Source organism: Spermophilus citellus (genome assembly GCF_964194105.1).
Source record: "Spermophilus citellus genome assembly, chromosome: 6".
Lineage (NCBI taxonomy): Eukaryota > Metazoa > Chordata > Mammalia > Rodentia > Sciuridae > Spermophilus > Spermophilus citellus.
This window is the reverse complement of record NC_138187.1, coordinates 128972863-128987582: the sequence shown is the minus strand read 5'-3', so window position 1 is coordinate 128987582 and position 14720 is coordinate 128972863. Positions and strand designations below refer to the sequence as shown.

At 39.8% G+C, this 14720-nt stretch overlaps 1 protein-coding gene across 1 annotated transcript in view; it reads left to right on the top strand.

Moving 5' to 3' along the window:
- Positions 1–14720, top strand: part of LOC308651295 (zona pellucida sperm-binding protein 3 receptor-like) — a gene marked incomplete at its 5' end in the record, with an annotated part of 40521 nt that overhangs the window by 16083 nt on the left and 9718 nt on the right. Inside the window, 2 exons of the mRNA XM_081298213.1 lie at positions 971–1146; positions 1676–1793. Coding sequence (XP_081154339.1) covers positions 971–1146; positions 1676–1793 — 294 coding nt within the window. The remainder of the gene's footprint in view (positions 1–970; positions 1147–1675; positions 1794–14720) is intronic.

Genomic DNA, 14720 nt, shown 5'->3' with positions numbered 1-14720 from the left:
AGACACCTCCTTATCCTGAAGCTACATATGAATGTATTGAAGGATATATTTTAGTTGGATTTGCTATAGCTCATGCAAAACTTTTGGTGGCTACCTTCACCTTTCCAAAGTAAAGGTAACTCCAGTTCCACTCATAGTCCATTGAAGGTAGAGTTACAAAACATTAAGAGCAATGTTTCCTGCTGATCAAAGACGCCTAAATTTTACCTTTTAATTATGTATTTGGATTATTTAAATCATGACTGGTAATTTTTAAAATCCATTGACAAAGACATTAAAAAATGAAATTTACTTCCCACTCCAGAATCCTATGGGTACAATTATCCCATCTCTAGGGGCAGCCACTATAACTAGGTTGCTTTGTATCTTTCCAGAATGTCCAGACACAGTGTATTTTATTTGAGAACATCTTTGTGTTGCTAGTAAAATTCTCATGAGAACTCAAGAGTTCAACTATCCAAGAGAGAGGAATGTCAAGTGTAAATCCCCAAGTCATGAGGTGTTGAATACCTCCACTAAAACCTCATGATGGCCACCATTTTCCCCATGATCTTCCCATTTCCACTTTTTTTTTTTTTGATGACCCAATGATGATCCTGTTTGGTCACTGATGCAGAAACAAGATGAGTCAAGATACAGTCTGTCTCTACATTGTGCTACCAAATGCCACTGTCTCCACTGTACCCAGGAAGATTAATGAGGCTGAGACAATGAAAAGTACATATACAGATAAAATAATAATAGTAATTAATATGGTTGTAACAATGATTAAATGAGATAAGTCCAACAAAACTTAGAAAATAGATGCATATATTACTCAATAAATATTTATGACTATTATAAGTATTAAAATGAAAGACTTTAGAACAACTTGAGGAGCCTAAGTATAATTATGATCAAAGTTTGTCTTATGCTGTTTTGATGCCTTTTTCTGAAAAAACACAAGAATCAAAATATGTTTCCCTTTTAGTTCTGTGTCCAAAACCAACTATAGAAAATGGCAGGCTGGCCAGGGAGAAGGATCATTATGTTGCAATGGAAAACATCACCATCCACTGTGACTTTGGCTATAATGTGGTTGGTTCCCAAAGTATCACTTGCTCAGTGAACAAAACCTGGTACCCAGAGGTGCCCAAGTGTAAGAAGGTAAGTGGCACAATTCAGAGGAGTTCTGGGCTTTTAATTCCTGAAAATGGAAGCCTTCCCAAAGTTCTGTCCCTGTCAACAATGATCTGACTTTTGTCGGGATCCCTAAGTAATGTATCAAAATTAGCCATTTCAATCTCAAAGTACTATGGGGAGCTGGGAGAAGCAGGTTTTTTTGACCCTGGGGCTAGAGCCAAAACTCTACTCTAGGCCCAGATCCCCTGACCCCTAACTCCACATCTTCTACAGTGAGTGTCCTGCGTTTGCTCCATTTCTGGTTGGTCAGCAGAATATCCCACAGCTGCCATGATGGAGGTGTTCTGGGTTGCTTTGCCTCTTTTCGGCTTTGATTGTGCCTGATTGCTGCTCAAGAGCAGATTGGGGTTTGGCCAGCAGCTGACACCTGATCAGAGGCAAAGTCTCTTCTGACTTCTTTTTCGTAGACCAGTCTTCAGGTCAATCTCACTTTTGCCAGTTATTCCTCTCAGAATGCACCCCCTCCTCATTTCTCTCTTTTAATCACCTTTAGGAGGTTCCAGAAGGCTGTGAACAAGTGATCATAGGCAGAAAACTCATGCAGTGTCTTCCAAACTCGGAAGAGGTGAAAATGGCCCTGCAGATATATAAACTGTCTCTGCAGATTGAACGTTTGGAACAAGAGAAAGATAAATGCATAAAGCTAAGGGAGAATATTTTTGAAAAAGAGAAATCAGAGGAGTTAGTTTTGCCTTTAAATTAATATGAAGAATCTCCTCAACAACTCTACTCTTGGGAACATCACTCACAGTAATGTTTCTGGGCTTGGGAAATTTCATATGATTATTGTAAACAAAAAAAAAAGATATATTTAACTGTTGATCATCTCACTGCGTCTACTTTTCTTAACTCACAGTGTTGGTCAAATAAATAATCACTCATCAAGTATCAGTTTGTGCTGTCATCCTAGTCAGCATGCCACATAAATATCGCACACCCATACACAGATCTGCTGTTTACAATGCCTGTAATTAGTTTTACATCCCTTAGAAAGGATGGAAGCTAGGAAACTCAAATTGTTCATACCACTACCTTTCCCTGGTGCCTTTACTGCACATCTCCCATGTCCAGAACCTGCCTCTCTAACTGCAGGAAAAATGGTCCAAATCCAATAGATGTTCAAAGTAGACACTCTTTGGTAATTAAAAACCAGAGAGAAGAAAAACCTTACTGAAAAAAAATAAAGAAGTGACAGTAGGAAAAAAAAACCTTCCTGAAATTGTCCAGGTGATTTGGTGAAATTGTCCCCTTCCAGGCACTGACTTGACTCTACCCTGGCCAAGACTTGTGTTCTCAATTTTGCCATTAGAGATTAGCACTTTATATAAATGGAATCTACGTTATTCATTCTTTCAATCTTATTTTTTCCCCTAAATCTTGTATTTGTGAGATTTATCCATGTTGCATAAGGTTAAGATTCATATATTTTCATTTCTAGTTAGTATTCCAGGATCATATCACAATTTACCTGCTTTTTTTTTTTTGATAGACATTTGGGTTATTTTCAGTTTTTTAATATTATGAATAGAGCTATCATGAACATTTTTGCATGTGCCTTCTGCTACATGTATGCATTTTGAATCTAAGGATGAAATTGCTGGCTCATAGTGGTTATGTATTTGCTCAGCAGATTTCCAAAATGGTTGCCCCAACCTGCATGTTTCCAAGTGGGAACCTTTGGAAAGGGTGCTTTCTAGTCAACACGTGCCTGTTATTATGTTTATTCTTTAAGAGAATTCTGTTGGATGTTGTCTCACCCACAGGCCAGTTGTGCCAGAGTTGTGGGGCCGGTTCTTGAGAGGCCAGAGAAAGTGCCTGGAGACGTCATGGGAGACATGATTTATTGAGAAACATAAGAGGTCAGTGGTTCCTCCAAGAAGAGGCCAGTGGTGACAGGCTGACAGATAGTACCTTTGTCCCTCAGGGTGCTTTGTCAAGCAGTGCCTCCTCTTCCCCAAGGTGCTGTGTCCAGTGGCCGCTAGCTGGATGAGTGACAGGTATTCTTTCCACACAGTGCCCTCAGTTCTGCAGCCACCCCCACTTAGGGGTTTTATATGTTTGGCTGCAGAAACAGTGACATTGTCAGATCAGCTGGCTTAATGAGCTTGTCTGACCTTTATCCCAAGAAGCAACTCTGCCAGCCTACGTGCAAGAAAATAGCTTTCTGCAGACAACACTAACTTGCCCTGATTCCCAGTGTGCATAGGAGGAAGCCAGTGTCCTTCAAGGTAATATACATCTGAACATTTGGGCCCAGGCTCGCTCTCTGTTTTCTTAACTTGGCTAGGTTTAGGGGAACAGAAAGGAGGCATTCACTGACATGAAAGTTTTAATGTCCCCCTTTGCTTTAAGGACGATCTGGATGTAAAGTATTACAAAACTGTGCTTCTAATACTTACCTCCCTGGTAATCAATAAACTATATTTCACATGTTTACTGAATATTTAGATATTTTGTTAAGTGTTAGTTCATGTCACCTATTTTTTTCCCATTGGCTAATTAAAATGTAATTGTAGAGATTTGGATAAAAGTTCTTTGTATTAAAATATTTATTCTTACCCTCTGATATCCATTTTTCTTTCATAAGACTTTCCTAAGGTCTCTTGATAAACACAAATTCCTAATTTGATTATAGTACAATGCAGTCAACCTTTTATATTCGTGGGTTCCACATTCATGGATTCAACCAGCTTTGGGTGAAAGATATTTCTCCCCAAAACTTGCATCTGTTCTGAACACATGGAAACTTATTTTTCTTGTTATTCTTCCCAAAGCAAAATAGTGTAACAACCATTTACACAGAATTTATATTGTAAGAGATACTATACGTTATGTAGAACTGATTTAAAATATACAGGAGGATATGCATTGGTAAAACAAACATTATGTCATTTTATTAAAGGGACTTAAACAGATATGGAGATCTGTCAGAATCCTAGACCCAATTCCCCACAGATATCAAGATACAATTGCATTTCAAGTGTTTTCCTTTCAATTAATATTTTCTCATACCCCACTAGAGAAGTCTATGATTCCCCCAAGGTCATAAATATATTTACTCATGTTTTCTTTTACTAGATACACGATTTTACTTTCATATTTACTTCTATGACCCACATGAATTTGCTATGGTGTGAAGTAAAGAACCAAGTATCTTTTTTCCATATGGATATACAGTAATTGTAGCATTTTCATCAAAAATATCATTCTTTTTGTCATTGCTCTGTAGTGTCATATTGTCATAAACCAAATGACCACATATATTTGGGTTTTATTAATTGATGCTTGGTTGTTATATCTTGGTGTATTTGATTACACCAATAGAATAGTTTGTCAACAAAATTCTACTGAAAATTTTCATTAGGATGCATTTTACTATTAGCTTTCAGTGAAGAGGCCTTATACACATCTTAATTTGTTTTATTCCTAGGCATCTTTAATTTAAAATTATATATTTCATTATTCTTTTATATAAATTTTTAAAAAGTATATTACTTATTTTTTTATCATTGATCTATTATTTGCTAGCTCTTAAAAATCTAATAAATTTTCTACATGTTTTTAGATATTTTAAGTTCCTAATTATGCCACTGGTGGAATAACTAAAGTTTGAATATTTTGGCACACTCTCTGCTATTGATTTGTCTGTTTTGTTGTTGTTGTTTGTTTGCTTGTCTATGTATCTCTGCCTATCATTTCGTACTCTATTCCCATGGATATGATCTCTGAATCCATGTGAAATGGAAGTGCTGATAGTTGCCCTTGTCCCGTTATTGATCTCAGGAGGAAATTCTTTACTAATTCACTATCATGTAGTGTGTCTATCGTAGGTATTTTGTAGAAGCTTTTAATAAGATTGCAGAAGCTGGGTGCAATGATTGCACACTGTAATCTAGAGGCTGAGGCAAGAGGATCACAGTTCAAAGCCATCCTCAGTAACTCAGAGAGGCCTAAGCAACTCAGTGGACCCTGTCTCTAAATAAAACACAAAAAAAAGGGCTGAGGATGTTGCTCAGTGATTAAATACCCCTGTGTTCAATCCCCACTGCCAAAGAGAGAGAGGGAGGGAGGGAGAGAGAGAGAGAGAGAGAGAGAGATTGCAGATGTTCCCTTCCATTTATAATTTTCTAAGTGCTTTCCATTTTTATCATAAAACATGTAGAGATTTATCAAATGCTTTTTCTGAATTTGATCTATAGTTCAAAAACATTTTTTAGGTCATGGAGAGAATGCTCTAATGTTATTCATTGTTGTATAATAAATCCCAAACCTAACAACTTAAAATAGTAACAGTACTACTTTATTCATAAATGAAACTTGAGCAGCATCTGGTGGGTGATGACTTTGCTCTACTCAGCATCATCTGCAGTGTTATCAAAACTGGGGACTGGAATCTTCAAGAGATGGGCTGACTCATTAGCAGGTTTGATACCTGAGTTGGAAAACTCCATAAACTGTGGACTAGAGTCCCCAGGGCTCCACAGCCATCTCTATCTTTATATAACATCTGCCCTTGTTCTCACTAGTCGGGCCACTTCAGGGATCTCCTACTACCAGGTACTATTTTAGAAGATATAGTGTCTATATAGGTTGAAACTCCAGTCCACATGGTATCCTTTCTCAGTTGCCTGGTCATTCAATAGGCCATCCCACTCTCTTCTAAGGTCAGTTCCTTCTGTGGTATGGGATAACAGGTAAGACCAGTGAAGCTCCTGAACAACTGTCTATTGCCTTTCTTTTTGCTGTTATTAAAGTAAATTCTTAATCAGAGGCAATACTGTGTGTCCTACCATGATAGGGAACAGGCATTCAGTAAGCTCACACTTGGTATATCTGGAAGAAATCTGGCCACAAGAATGCAAGTCTAAATCCAGAAAGAACCTACTGCTAAAAAAGCCAACATTATTCACCATGATGGGAAATCAAGTGATTGGCTGGGATATTGTATCTGGATGTGGTATCATAATGGATGTTGGTAAATAAAAATGCTAGTTCTAAATAAAAGTGCTAGTTCTGCAAGCAGAATATATTTTAGCATCAGTTAGTGCATTAATCCTCTGATAGGGATTAATTGAGTGATAACTGTAGACAAGTGGGTGTGGCTGGAGGTGGATCATTGGGAGCTTGTCTTTGGAGTGTATTTGTGAGCTTGAGCTTAGTGTCTCTCTCTCTCTCTCTCTCTCTCTCTCTCTCTCTCTCTCTCCCTCTCCCTCTCCCTCTCCCTCTCCCTCTCCCTCTCCCTCTCCCCCCCCACCCTCCTTCCTGGTGCACTGACCCACTCTCATTTTTCAGCCAAAAGGTTGAGACACAGGACAGGAATATCTCACAGACCTAATTTTACATATTTTCCAGCCTCTATTTCCATATTTTTGTGCAATAAATATTGCGTTCTTTTTTGGATATATCAGTGGAAATATCCTTCCAGTTGCCTCTCATGGATGAGGGGAGTCACAAGAAAAAACAAGCACTATAGCATCTTTTTTAAAAAATATTTATTTTTCAGTTGTAGCTGGACACAATACCTTTTATTTTATTTATTTATATGTGGTACTGAGGATCGAACCCAGGGTCTGGAGTGCTCTACCACTGAGCCAAACCCCAGCCCCCACTATAGCATCTTAATGAAATTGAAGACAAGCTAAGGAGTAGAAGGAGATAACTACACACATTGTGACTTTTTTTTTCTGTAGCTAATCATATGCAGGGATAATGACTTGCTATTTTTTTTCACTCCCACTCATCCCACCTGACCAGCCAAGCACCAACCACACTGCTGGAACTTGGGATTTTTAGTAGAGCTTGAAATGAAAGGATGTCATGATAAATTCTTTCATTCTGAGAGAAAGAACCCAAGGCAGCTCTGCAGAATCTTCTCACTCAGACACCTAAAGGTCAGTGATTTGCTAAACACTCAAACTACCTTGTGGGAAAAATAGCCTTCTGTCATTTTGAGGAGGGCAAAATGCAAAGGATAAGACTGAGAGATATCCTCAAGTTTATGTTCATCAGAAATCCTTTTGGGATTATTGCATCACTTGCTAAAAAGAAAATGAGTTGTGTGACATAATGTTTTTGTTTTTTGTTAATGGGGAAATAATAATGCTTACCAATGAAGTCAGTTGGAAAGTGAATTAGAAGTTGGTGCTGTTATTTCTACCATCCTGAAATATAGATGTGTTGGTTGGTGTTCAGCTCACCTACCATAGCTGGAAATAGAAACAAGAAGTAAACCAGGCTTCCCAGGGTGGGTGGAGGAGTTAGAAAGTGGGATGCAGGATGCAGGGGGCCAGAAAGATTTTGCTTCTGAGCCTCTTTCCTTCAGTTGGAAGTATTCAGCATGCCAAGGCCATTCTTTGGTAATATTGTGTTCTGAGCCTTAACAGAACCTAAACTAGCAGTAAAATGATAGTGAAAATAAAAAAGTTAGAAGAAACAGAAGCATCAAAAATTAACCCCAAATAAGTTTAAAACTAAATGAGCCAACTCCATAAAACTATTAAAACAAAACATGGGAGAAGGGGATCCAAGATGGCGATCCAGAGTGGGGCAGCATTCTGTGTCGCTCTGTGACCTGGGACTCAATTTATGAGAACGGTGCTTCTCTGTGAGCAAAATTCCTGCTCCCACATGGGACTCATGGCCACCATGCCTGTCCAGGGCTCCAGGTCTCAGCATCAGAGTAGGTCTCCCAACTACTTGCCCACACAGGACTATTGGGTGCCCCAGCGGGACCATCAGCACCCACCCAGAATTTTTAGCCAAACACCTGAGCAGAAATCACCAACACTACTCCCACGCAGGACATCCAGCAGCTTCCCACACACACACAAATTCTGGCACCACTCCCACATGGACCCCATCTACCAACATGGGCCTCCCTGTGTCGCAGCCATCTTGGATCTCTGCAGCATCAGAGATAGTCCCCTATGCCCGGTAGCATGCCTGCACCTGGGAACCTCACACTCTGAAGACAGCCGAAACCACACAGTGCATGCCACAGAGCTCTCTCTGAACACACTGTCCATGTCCAATGCCATCACCCAGCTCCCCCCACCTGACCCAACACCCCATCGCTGAAAGCAGCCGCCTCCATCTGGAGCCACCTTCATCACCATCTTCCGTGGGGGTAACTCCCAGTTTAGAGTTCCGGCTGGCCAGGTACCCAGTTTCTAACTCTCCCATTCCCCCATTCCTTCCATACCCTGGCACAGTGACACCCTGGTTAACTTCACCACCCTGAGGCTAAAGATGATATTGCTGGTTACCCGTGATGAGCCCTGCTTCCCCACATGTTGAAGTTTGAACATTAGAGAAGCACGCGAGGCAAGCATATGAAGCAGGGTTTATTTAAAAAGGGGTAACACAGACTTCTCCCTATGAAGAAAGGAGAAGGGGCCATAGCTGGTATCCTGGTATCCCACAAAGTGAGGGTTCGGCCCTTTTGATATGTCCTAGGCTTCCTTTGTTCTCCGCCTTTCCCCATATCTTTCTCCTTCTTGAGAAGGTGACTAGGCCCAGGAAGGCTCAGTGGGATGGCCAAAAGGTGGGAAATAGGTGGGCTGAAGGGGGAAGGGCAGGATGGAGTAGACATGGGCACAGTAACAACCTTATAGCTCCCTGTAGGGCGGGGAGATTCTTGGGACAGGTTACCTTAGCTACAGGTTGGGGCAGCTTCTTTTTTTTTTTTTTTTTTTATTGGTTGTTCAAAACATTACAAAGCTCTTGACATAGCATATTTCTTACATAAGCTTGAGTGAGTTATGAGCTCCCATTTTTACCCCCAACGCAGATTTCAAACTCATATCAGTTACATATCCCCATTTTTACAAAATGCCATATTAGTAACTGTTGTATTCTGCTACCTTTCCTATCCTATACTATCCCCCCTCCCCTCCCCTCCCCTCCCATCCTCTCTATCTACCCCATCCACTGTAATTTATTTCTCTCCTTATTTATTTTCCCATTCCCCTCACAGCCTCTTATATGTATTTTTGGGGCAGCTTCTTGATAAGATCCCTCAGTCTCCAACTTCCCAGACTCACTCAAAATTGGCCTCCTTGACCTGACCTGCTTTGATTTACCTATCTACACTGACTGCCTGTCTAATTCTGGCTTCAAAGATACCAGCTAACAACAGACAACCCCACCTATTGGATGAGAAGGGAAGCAGGAAAGATACTGATCTCCAACCAAAACAATCCTGTTTCTTCCTTCAAGATATTTTTTTCCTCCTCTCCCTATTTTCCCACCATCACATCCGCAACATATGTGAAACCAAGTACTTTGCAAGAATTAGGATTTTAAGGACTGGGATGTCGGAATAGTATATTACAGCTGTGTTGTATATGTGTGTGTGTACATATATATATATTTTTTTCTTTTATCCCACCAATTTCTACTATTTTAACATTTTTTATTTTTATCAATATATATGTGTGTTTGTTTTATGTACTCTACTGTCTTCCCACTTACTTGTCTACCCAAAATTACTCCCTCTCCCTTCTCCTGATACTAATCTTCCTCTTTAGATTTCTCTTTCACACTACCTAAGATATAACAACTCTATATCCTCACCTCCTGCCTCCTCAGCATATCATCCTACTCCTCACCCCCAGTTCTTTGTCTACTATCAGAAATTGTAAACTCTTTCATAAACCCACTGTATATATTGTAGATAATAATTGAGTTTACCATTTCTGTACATTGTGACCAAACTGTAAATGTCTTACTAGCAAACATTTGTTTCTAGGGTGTATACTGTTTATATTGGGATCTGATAACATTGTTCTATACCTCAAAGGAGAGGTATTGGATCACTACAGGGGCACTATAATCCTATAAGGTAAAAACAGACATCTGGGTAGGTCACACCCAAGGGCGCAGTAAGAGAAGGGCATGAATAGTATATTACAGTGTGTTGTGTATGTGTGTGTGTATATATACATATATTTATGTATATATACACATATTTCCATGGAAGATTCTACCCTAAACAGGGCAAGGGGTTATATTACAAAGGGACAGGTGAGCAAAGCTTCACCCATGGGGCTGTAGCAAGACACACCCATGCACAAGACACCCTACTCTCGACTCTCAACCCAAGAAGGGTGGGGAAAACTCTGCCACATTTCTGTGACTGGGCGCCTCAGCACCCAGGCTGGGAGTGTGACCCAGTCACGTGCAAGGTGGGTCTCCCACACTTGCTAATCCCTTGCCCCCTCCCTTTCCATTCCACCCCTCTTCCTTATCTAGAATTCATCTAGTCCTCCCATGCTCCCCCTCCCTACCCCACTATGAGTCAGCCTCCTTATATCAGAGAAAACATTCAGCATTTGTTTTTTGGGGATTGGCTAACTTCACTTAGCATTATCTTCTCCAGCGCCATCCATTTACCTGCAAATTCCATGTTTTCATTCTCTTTTATTGCTGAGTAAAATTCCATTGTGTATATATGCCACATTTTTTTAATCCATTCATCCACTGAAGGGCCTCTAGGTTGGCTCCATAGTTTAGCTATTGTGAATTGTGCTACTAAGCTGAGTTCTTTTAACAGAAAAACATTGAATAGACGTCAGATCACACACTCCCCTAGGAGCTCCAAGGGGGCTTCACCAAAGCTCTGCTCTCCACAAGAAAGGGAAAGTGGCAGCCTGGCCCATCCCTGGGCTGTGGAAGTTCTCTGGCCCAATTCGCTTCCAAAATACCTTGGTTACTGCTCTGCTGGATTCTGTTCTTAGTGAGTAGTGGGGTGACAGGCTGGACGGTCACCAGTCAGTCATAGCACAATGAGTTTGTTGTACAACTACTTTCACAGATGCCTAACAGATATCCTTCATGTACACCGTGGGGCATATGTGTGACCTGGAGTTTAGGGAAATTTGCTATAATCCCACAAATAGGCGCTTCATAGATGTTCTTGATATTCTCTTTAAGAGCTTCCTCTCCAGCAATCTACAAACAATTCAACCTCAAAGCAATCATGACTTGGAATAACTATATATTACCTTCCAGTCTGACCATCAAGAATGCTCAGTACTTGTGTGGGTATGCAGAATGTAGGGCAGGTGGGGATAATCTGCTGGGGCCCCTAAAAAGGAATTTAGTACTTTAATTCTTGCTAAGGAAGTCAAATTAAATTTTTATTTCCCAAGAGTTTGGCACAATGTGGTGCTTCTGAAAAAAATCTTCATTTTTGAGTACGCAATCTATTCAAACCCCAAACGTCAAAAAAAAAAAAAATGTAAACAAAATGGCTTCTTTTAATCTCAGACTCCTGAAGCAATTAAACTTACATAATGCTTTTTATTAGTAAAACAAATGTTTTGACTAAGGCAAGTTAGATGGCATGACATAGACATCTGGATTCTGAGATGTGGGCAATCAGAGAATAATGAAATTCCGTTCTATTCACCTATTTTTTGACATATTATCATTTATTCAGGGAAGGATGGATATAATCTTCTTTGACTTTTTTATTACTCTTGATATTGTCATTAATTTTTTGGTGATCACTTGCTGTATTCATTTACCTCTGGGGACAATGAGAAGGATGTGAAAGAGGAAAACAGTCCTTGGTCTGAAAATCTTACTATTCAAACAATGAGATGCCATATTCCATACATACTGTTTGGCCTGACTGTGAACACTTGCTAGAGGAAAAGTCTCTCCCAATTCCTTTTCATAGACCAGTCCTCAGGTCAATCTCACTTTTGCCAGTTATTCCTCTCAGAATGTACCCCCTCCTCTAGGTTTATGGGGATTTTATTTGCTTGTTTGTTTTGTTTTTGGTACCAGTGATTGAACTCAGGGGCACTTGACCGTTGAGCCACATCCTCAGCCCTATTTTGTATTTTATTTAGAGACAGGGTCTCACTGAGTTGCTTAATGACTCACTTTTGCTTAGGCTGGCTTTGAACTTGTGACCATTCTGCCTCAGCCTACCAAGTCGCCAGGATTATAGGCTTGCGCCACTGCTCCTGGCTCCCTACTCCTTTCTTTCAGTCACCTTTAGGAAGTTTTCAGAAGACTGTGAACATGTGGTCAGAAACATAAAATTCACGCAAAAACTCCAAACCCAGAATAGATGAAAATAGCCCTGGAAATATATAAACTGTCTCTAGAGATTGAACAATTAGAACAAGAAAAAATAAGTGGATGAATACTAATCAAAATTTTCCAAGAAAGAGGAAGCAGAGGAGTCATTTTTGCCTCTAAATCAATATATGGAAACTTCATTCAGCAATTCTACTCTTCCTTGAGCACCATGTTTCTGGGCTTGGAGAATTTAATTGATTTTCATCATTGAAAATGGGTAATTATCGACTATCTTGCAGCTGTGGCTCCAATGTCTACTTAACTCACTGTGCTGGTTAAATAATCATCCATCAAATATCAGTTTGCCTGTGTTGTCATCTTAGCATGTCACATAAAGATTGCACACCTGGTTCACAAATCTGCTGCTTACAATGCCTGTAATTAACTTTATGTTCCTCAGAAAGGATGAAAACTAGAAAATTCAAAATGTTCCAGCCACCACCTTCCCCTGATGCTTTTATTGCACATCTCTTACATCCAGAACCTGCCTCTCTGTGCCTTCTGGGAAAAGGCCCCAAAATTCAATGGATTTTCAAAGTAAACATGCTTTTGTAATTAAAAACCAGAGAAAAAGAACCTCATTGAAATTACATTGGCACTTGGTGCCCCCTTGTGGTCACTAACTCTACTCCACCCCTGTCAAGACTTGGAATTCTCACTTGTAGCAGTTTTACATGTTATTGCACTTTATATAAAAGGAATCATACATTATGCATCCTTTCACTCATATATTTTTTTCTAAATCTTATATTTGTGAGACTTATCCATATTTCATGTACTCAAAGGCATTCACTCCATTTCTATTTATATAACATTCCAATCTGGAATATGCCACTATTTACTTGCTTATAATATTGGGATAGACATTTGGGTTATTTGGGGGGTTGTTTTGGATATTATTAATAGTGCTTCTATGAAAATTTTTGTACATGTCTTTTGTTGAACATATATATTTACATACATAAAGGATGAACTGGTTGGGTCATAAGGGGTGTGGTGTACGCATGTGTTCAGCACATTGCAAAGTGGTTCCAGGAAACTGCACTCACACATGCATTTCGCGAGCCATCCATGGGCTGTGTGTGAGAGCTATATGCATTTGAGCACAAGAGGGGACTGGACTGACCTTGCTGCTCTGATTGGGCTGTGCGACATATGTATCCTTTTTGCTCACTCAGCCTAGGATCCCCACACAGCACCTGAGATGGGTGTGACTTTCCAAGATGTCAGTCAAGCTGCTAACCACAAGACATCACCAAGCAAGACTCCACCCTCCAAAACGGACCCTTTGTCCTATTTGGATGGAATGTTCTATTGAACAGCTCTTCCCAGTAAAAAAAAAAAAAAAAAAAAAACCGAAACAGGGTTCGGGGTGTGCTCTCTTTCTCTCTCTCTCTCTCTCTTGCCTGCATTTCTTGCCTCCCTTTTGGGAGCTGAGGCAGAGGAGCCATCACTGCACTCCAAAAAGGTATTTTCTGTGTCTGTGTGGTTTTTCCTCGATAGCCCAATTCACCTGGAGTGACTCTGACTGATTCAGTCGTGTGTCATGGCACAAGCAGAAAGTGAACATTCTATGCAACACTTGCTGTTGTTCATGCTTTTCCTTCCTTAGAAGTCCTGTTGGATGTGAAGTGTTTTCAAACAGTATTTTAAATTTGTTCTTCCACCATGACAAGTGAGGTTGAATGATATTTCATAGATTCTTTGACTGTTTAGAGATTCCTTTGCTGTGGATTTCTAGTTCAAATCTTCTACATTTTTCTTGTGCAGCATCTGTATCACTCAAAAAGTTGTCATAATTTTAATACAGTCTAGATTAAATTCCTTTGTGATATGTGCATTGCAAATTCCTTTGACAATTCTATGGCATGCCTTTTAACTTCAATACGACTTTTATAATGCATGTTTTAAAAACATGAATTCCCAGTTTTAATGCTGTATAAAATGCCAAGTGTTTCCCCTTTGATTAATATTTTCTGGTGGATTCTATTAAAGAATATATACTTACTCAAATGTAACACATACATTTACCCATGTTTTCTTTTAGGATTATTTCATAATTTTACTTTTGCATTTCAGTCTGTGGTCTACCTGGAATTACTATGGTATGAAGCAAAGGACCAAGATTCATTTCTTCCATACAAATATGCAATTGATTTGGCCTTCCATTGTCATTGCTCTGTGGAGTCACTTTGTCATAAGTCAATTGAGGACATATATTGGGGTTTTGTTACTTGATTCTGCATTGTCAATCCTTGATTAATTTGGTTAGCTATACAAATGCCACAATGCTGAAGATGGCGGGCCAGTGGAAGGCAGCATTCTGTGTCACTTCAAGATCTGGTACTCAAGCAGTGAGAATATTGTTTCTCTGTAAGTGATATTTCTGCTCCTGTGCAGGAATCACGGCCACTGTGCCCATGCAGGGCTCTAGGCCTCAGTGT